At 49.4% G+C, this 6,802-nt stretch overlaps 1 protein-coding gene across 6 annotated transcripts in view; it reads left to right on the top strand.

The window, feature by feature from the left end:
* SLC6A12 (solute carrier family 6 member 12) overlaps positions 1-6,802 on the top strand; it is a 25,585-nt gene that overhangs the window by 13,897 nt on the left and 4,886 nt on the right. For all 6 annotated transcript variants that reach the window (XM_023517094.1, XM_003796445.3, XM_023517095.1 and 3 more), the window contains 7 exons: positions 967-1,099; positions 2,628-2,762; positions 4,064-4,167; positions 4,495-4,619; positions 5,126-5,238; positions 5,723-5,860; positions 6,398-6,500. In XM_023517094.1, coding sequence (XP_023372862.1) covers positions 967-1,099; positions 2,628-2,762; positions 4,064-4,167; positions 4,495-4,619; positions 5,126-5,238; positions 5,723-5,860; positions 6,398-6,500 — 851 coding nt within the window. The remainder of the gene's footprint in view (positions 1-966; positions 1,100-2,627; positions 2,763-4,063; positions 4,168-4,494; positions 4,620-5,125; positions 5,239-5,722; positions 5,861-6,397; positions 6,501-6,802) is intronic.

Raw genomic sequence — 6,802 nt, 5'->3', positions numbered from 1 at the left:
ACCTATGACCTTACACATGTACATTTCCATCACCCCAATATACAGCTTTAGACACTCACACTCAGCCCATCCATTTGATACTCATATACTTGTTCATCAACCTGCATTTATAAGGGTCTATTCTCCATACACACATTCAAACATCTTCACCACCACCCCTTCTCTCTATCTCTGTACAACAGCAAACTCTGAATAAATTAGAAAAACAAAGATAGCTACAATGTGGGATTATGATAATTTGGTCTTCTAGCAGCCAGGGGTATATGGACCACAGGTGGGAGCATGCATGGCCATGAGGGCAGCAGAGTGGAGGGAAATCCCTGGGATATAAAAAAAGAATATATTTTACATGCCATGTAACTTACCCATTGAAGGTGTATAATCAAAGCATTTTGATAATTTTGCAGTTGTGCAACTCACTACCATAATCAATTTTAGAGAATTTCATCACCCCCCAAAGAAGCCCCATCTCCATTAGCAGTCATTTCCCACCCCCTCCCAGCCCTCAAGAATCTACTTCCCATCTCTGTCTGTTCCCAGGATCTGCCTGTTCTGCACATTTCACATAAATGGAATATCACACTGTATGGCTTCTCTCACTGTGCCTGGTATCCTCAAGGTCTGTCCATGTTGTGGCCTGTGTCAGAGCCTTATTTCTTTTCTTTTCTTTTCTTTTTTTTGTAGAGACAGAGTCTCACTTTGTTGCCCTTGGTATAGTGCCATGGCATCACATAGCTCACAGCAACCTCCAACTCTTGGGCTTAAGCTCTTCTCTTGCCTCAGTCTCCCTAGTAGCTGGGACTACAGGCGCCCACCACAACGCCTGGCTATTTTTTTTAGTTGCAGTTCGGCCGGGGCCGGGATTTGAGATCTCTGAGCTCAGCACTAAGAATCAGGAGATTTGATGGCGGAGGCAAATGGTCCCTTGAGTTTTCACCTGGTTATTTATTTTTCCCACTCCATCAGGAGACGGGTTCTGGGCATCACCTCTGGCATTCATGAACTGGGGGCCCTGCGCTGGGAGTTGGCACTGTGCCTCCTGCTTGCCTGGGTCATCTGCTACTTCTGCATCTGGAAGGGGATCAAGTCCACAGGCAAGGTGAGGTGTCCTGTTCCTGCTAAGCTCTCTGTGGCCCCCAGAGTTCACAGGACACAGGAGGGGAACTGTCTGGAGAGCTCATTTCTTTCCACTACTAAGAAACTACTCTTTCTTAGTAGTTTAGGGGAGGTACATGACGAGAACAGGGAAATCAGAGGATGGCAGAGTTTAGCTTAGTACAAGGAAAGTCTTTCTTTTTCAATATGACTTTAAAAGACCTTTTTACCTAAGTCATATTCAGAGCAAAATAAGAAACATAAAAGTCCCACTGTTGGAGCTAATCACTGTCCAAGCCATCAGCACGATGGTGGGTTGGAACTGCTGCTAATCCCTGTTGACCTTTGTTATCTTGCCCATAAGTTTCTTTTTATATGTATGTGTATTCGTATCCATTTTGTGTGTGTAATACATATGTGTAATTAGGATCATGCATGCTTGTGGCCTGCTTCTTTTATTTAACAACATGTGAAGACTATTTTTAGTATGAACTAGCAAATGGAACTGTCTGTGGGGTGGTGAGTTTCTAATCCTTGAAGGTGTGCAAGCCAAGACAGGACAGCAGTGGGCTTGTTACATAGACAGGATGCAGGCTTGAGCATCATTTTCAACCCAGAGAACTGGATACTAGTGCTTCATGCTCTTTAAAAGCCAGGAATGGACAGGGTATTGACTTCTCTGATTGGCTATGTGCTTGGTCAGTTCCTACGGCAGCCTCCCCCTTCCCTGAATTGCTAGAGTAATAGCAGTGCAGTAATAACACACGTGGTGGTAGGGGTAAGTATAGCACAGATGGTGCTGCCAGCTCAGGTCAGAGGCAGAGCTCTGGCAACCGCTGCTCCCCCAGCCATACGCCTGGAAAAGTACAGTCTAAATTTCCCTCCAGATCAGTGTACAAATCTGGTCACCTTCTCCCTGGTCACCACAGGGCATGGGAAGAATGATGACCAGGATAAGGGATTAAGGGAGACAGATTCTGGATTTCTATACATTATGTGCAAGTATTGAAATATCACTCTGTATCCCAGAAATATGTGTAATTGTTGCATGTTAACTGAAGATGAAAGGAAAAAAATAGACTTTGAAAGGTTATGGGCTGGAAACCTGTGCCCTTTCTGTCCCTCCTCCACTTCCTTCCCCTGGTCCTGCTGATGTGTATCTCACACTGGGGAGCCTGGACCTGCTGGAATGCGTGAAGGAAGGTGTGGAATGTTTCCTGTGCTCAGCCCCTCTCAGCTGTCTCTGAGATGTGTGTCATACACCCTGAGTGAGACTGGTGCTGGGGGAGAGGGTGTAGGAGGACACCCCCTCCGGATTCTCTGCTCCTCCTGCTGGGGGGTGGGGATGGGGGTGTTAGAAGGACCCCTGGAGGCTCCCTGCTCTTCCTGCTGGGGGTTAGGGGGTCAGGAAGACCTCCTTGGAGACTCACTGCTTCTTCTGCTGGAGCAGTAGGGATGGGGGGTTTAGGAAGACCCCTGGAGGCTCCCTGTTCCTCCTGCTGTGGACTGACTTTGGGCTGCCTCCTCGCCAGGTGGTTTATTTCACAGCCACATTTCCTTACCTGATGCTGGTCATCCTACTGATCCGAGGTGTCACCCTTCCTGGAGCATATGAGGGTATCGTCTATTACTTGAAGCCAGATTTGTTTCGTCTCAAGGACCCCCAGGTACAGTGCTGGACTAGGGACTTTTCTCCAGATGTTCCCACTCCAAGCCAGGCCTGTACTTTTGCAAGTCTTTTATTGCTTTTCTCTTGGTTTAAAAGCAATGGTTGCCCCCTGGAGAAAAATTAGATAACGTGGAAGAAAACTATGAAAAAGGAATGAAAACCCCACAACTCAGATATAATCTCTGTTAGTGTTTTAGTACATTTCCTTCCAACTTTTTTCCCCCTAGCTGGTGTATATGTGTATGTGTGTGGGTGAGTGTATGTGTGTTAACATAGTTGAGATAATTTCATTTAGAGAGACATACATCCTTTTCTAAGTTAAATTATATAGTAAATTTTTTCCATGTTATTCATTTGTAAGAGCCATTTTTCACACTTGCATAGTATTTCCGCTATCCATCCATCCATCATTCATTCATTCATTTATTCATTCATCCATCCAATAGAAATGTGTTGAGGACCCAGTTAGTGTCAGGTACTATTTCAGTGCCAGGGATGGGGCCAGAGCTCACCCCCTGTTCTTGGATATTTAAATAATGCATGGTTTTAAATATACTGGCATAAGAGAGTAGACTTTCTCTTCTAATGTTTGAGAATAAACTACCTCTTTTCCCTCTTTCTGTAGGACCTTGGTGAAATTTGATTATAATTTATTTTAATCTTTGATATTTTGGTAGACCCAAATAATAATCATTTTGCTGCTTTATTTTTTTGGTTTATTTTTACTATGGGCGAGACTGGACATTTCCCCACATATTTATTGGGCATTTGTGCTCATATCTGGTCCTCTAAAACTAATCTCAGCGCCTTTTTTGCCTCTTCCAAGAAAAAGGTCTTGGTAGTTTTTTCTTTATAAAATAGAAATGAAGTGGCCTCTTCTATAAACATAAATGAAGTGGCCTCTTTGTCCCAGGTCACAGCTGCCCGAGGCACTGTCTATCTCCCTAGATAGATACATAGCTCTAGGTATAGCTATAGACTAGGGACCCTCAGCTGTGTCCTGCAGCCACAGTTTACAGACGCTCTTTGGGAATCCAAGTAACAAACATGTATTTGGTGCTTACTAAGTGCCTGCAGAATCAAACTGGAAATGGGCCCTGCCTGTGAGAAGGTCACTATGGAGAGAAGGGAGGACGCGTGAATGGAGAGTTGGGATGCAGGAGCGAAGCACTCAGGGAGCACTGAGGGCGCCAGGCCGGTGCTGTAGGTGATGGGTCTGGGTCTCTGGTCATCCTGGCTCCAGGCCCTGGGGGCTCCCTCCTGCCCTTCCTCTACCACTTTCTTGGGGGTCTCACATAGGTGTGGATGGATGCAGGCACCCAGATCTTCTTCTCCTTCGCCATCTGCCAGGGATGCCTGACAGCCCTGGGAAGCTATAACAAGTACCACAACAACTGCTACAGGTGAGGACTGGCGAGCCAGGGTGGGGTGGCCAAGGAGGGCCCAGGCCTTCCTTTTCGGTAACAAGGCTTACAAGTTGTGTGTCAAACTGACATGCGGTTCATTCCCCAGATTGAATTTCTTTCTCCCCCTTTTCTCTCCCACTGGTACTCTCCCACCTCTGACACTGGCTTTGTCTTTTTCTCCTTTTTCCTTCCATTGCCCCCTTCTCTCTCCCTTTACCTCCCCCCACTGCCTCTTTTCCCTCTTCCTGTCTTCGGATCGCTCTTCCTCTGGTTGATTTGTCTCTTCCTCTCTTCCTGGTTTATCTGCCTCCTCCCCACCCCCAGGGACTGCATCGCCCTCTGCTTCCTGAACTGTGCCACCAGCTTCATGGCTGGCTTTGTCGTGTTCTCCATCCTGGGCTTCATGTCCCATGAGCAGGGGCTGCCCATTTCTGAGGTGGCTGAGTCAGGTAGGTGCCACCTTGCTGTCTGGGACCCAAGGGGAAGGAGAATCAGAACACAGAAAGTCCTAGAAGCTGAGTAATATATATATTTATGGATAATATGATTTAAGTTTAGCATCTAGGGCAGAGCTTGGCATAGAGCAGGGCTTCCATAACTGTGGGAAGGGAGAGGGAGAGGGAGTGAGGGGGTGAATGGATCAACAGCTACATGGATGGATGTGTGGGTGAATGGATGGGTGGATGGGTGGGTAAATGGGACATGGATGGACAGGTGGATAGATGAGTAGATAGATGGTTGCATGGATCGGTGGGTGGGTAGGAGGGTTGATGGTGGATGGATAGATGGATGGGTGGATGGTGTGCTCCCCAGAACCTGGGATGAGTAGGATAATGGGTGTAATCACTTGCCCTCTTGAAGTGTGTGTGTGCATGCATACACACACATAGTGCTTAGAGGCATGGAGCACAGCAAGAGCTCCAGAACCCACCTGGTTGTGCTGTGTGCTTGGCAGGTCCTGGTCTGGCCTTCATCGCATTCCCTAAGGCTGTTACCCTGATGCCTCTGTCCCCCCTGTGGTCATGCCTTTTCTTCATCATGCTGATATTCCTAGGGCTAGATAGCCAGGTATGTCACCCCAGCCTGCTCTGTCCTGCTTTGCCTGGGGCCCTTCTTGCCAGCTGCTGTCTTTCCTGCATTACCTCCCTCCTACTCCCTTTCCCTGACCATCAGTCTGAGGCTCACTCTGTGTCCAGGGCTTTTTCTTGGGATTGTTGGGGTGACGCAGGCCTCGGGACCCTCATCTATGAAGAGGCCACCTGCTCTTTCCCTAGGCTTGTGCCTTCTCTCAAATATTCCCCTAGCCTTCTTTTAGCCCTTGACCCCAGACTCTGGCCTTAGGGACAGCACATCTCCCCATTTCTGAGCCTCACTGCTTGGACTCCCTGTTGTGGAGTTGTGGCCAAGGGTGTGGCTGCCTGCCACCAGGACTCCCGTTGCTGCCCTCTGTGCACCCCTGTGCCCAGTGTGGATGAGTAGGGAGAGAGGAGGGCAGGGCAGGTGCTGGCAGCCTGCCCCACACCCTCTCCTGTGACCTCTCTCTTGTCCACAGTTTGTCTGTGTGGAGTGCCTGGTGACAGCCTCCATGGACATGTTCCCCCAGCAGCTGCGCAAGCGTGGGCGGCGCGAGCTCCTCATCCTTTCCATTGCGGTCACCTGCTACCTGTTGGGGCTCTTCCTGGTCACTGAGGTGAGCTGGGGTGACCGGGCTGCAGGCCAGGTTCCAGGATGAGGGAGCCATGGGGAGACACTGCTGACCTTCCCAGAGCAACACTTTCCTTCTCTGCTAACAGGGGGTGCGGACACTTGCCTTGCCTCCCGCATAGTGAGGTTGTGGGGCCCACGAGAGGGCCCTTTTCCTGAGAGCACAGCAAGTGTCCAGGCCATGACTCTTACTCATGCCTGGGAACAGAGAAAGAGGGACACCCCGACTTGAAAGGCACACAGAGTGAGGAGGTATCAATTTCCAGAAGGGATGCTCATCAGACAAAACAATGCATCTACCACAGCGCCCCCCTGTGTCCTTGCAGATGTCAGGATTATTGCCCTAACGTTGATTCAGGGCCTGAAGGCCAGGATTGGCAGGACAAATTCCTTGTGGATGCAAGGAACCATTGCCCATGGGCTGGACAGGGTGGTGCCCCAGATGAGTGTTTTGTGTCTTGCTGAGGGGCAGGGCATGTCCTGTCCCCATTGCTCAGGGCCTCAACTCCATGCCCTCCCGCAGGGCGGGATGTACATCTTCCAGCTGTTTGACTACTACGCGTCCAGTGGCATGTGCCTGCTGTTCCTCTCGGTGTTTGAAGTGATCTGCATCAGCTGGGTGTACGGTGAGTGGCTGGGGGCGGGGAAGAGCTTCTGGCCCAGTTAAGGGCAAGCTTAAGCCCCAGGATGAGAGGCGCGAGTTCCAGCCCTCTGGCTTCCTTATGTCTTTGCTGTCTGCTTCGTTTGCTGTGAAGTTTACCCATGGCTGGGAGCCCAGGGTTCCTCATGAGGCAGGTAGAGCTGGGATAATGGCAAAACTGAGTTCCTGGAATAGTGAGTGAGATCATTAAGAAGGCACAGTTTTGGCTCGGCGCCTGTGGCTCAAGTGGCTAAGGCACCAGCCACATACACCTAAGGTGGCGGGTTC

The sequence above is a fragment of the Otolemur garnettii genome, unplaced genomic scaffold (genome assembly GCF_000181295.1).
Source record: "Otolemur garnettii isolate 467f Iridium unplaced genomic scaffold, OtoGar3 scaffold00104, whole genome shotgun sequence".
NCBI classification, from domain to species: Eukaryota; Metazoa; Chordata; class Mammalia; order Primates; family Galagidae; genus Otolemur; species Otolemur garnettii.
This window is presented reverse-complemented; position numbering and strand designations above follow the sequence as displayed.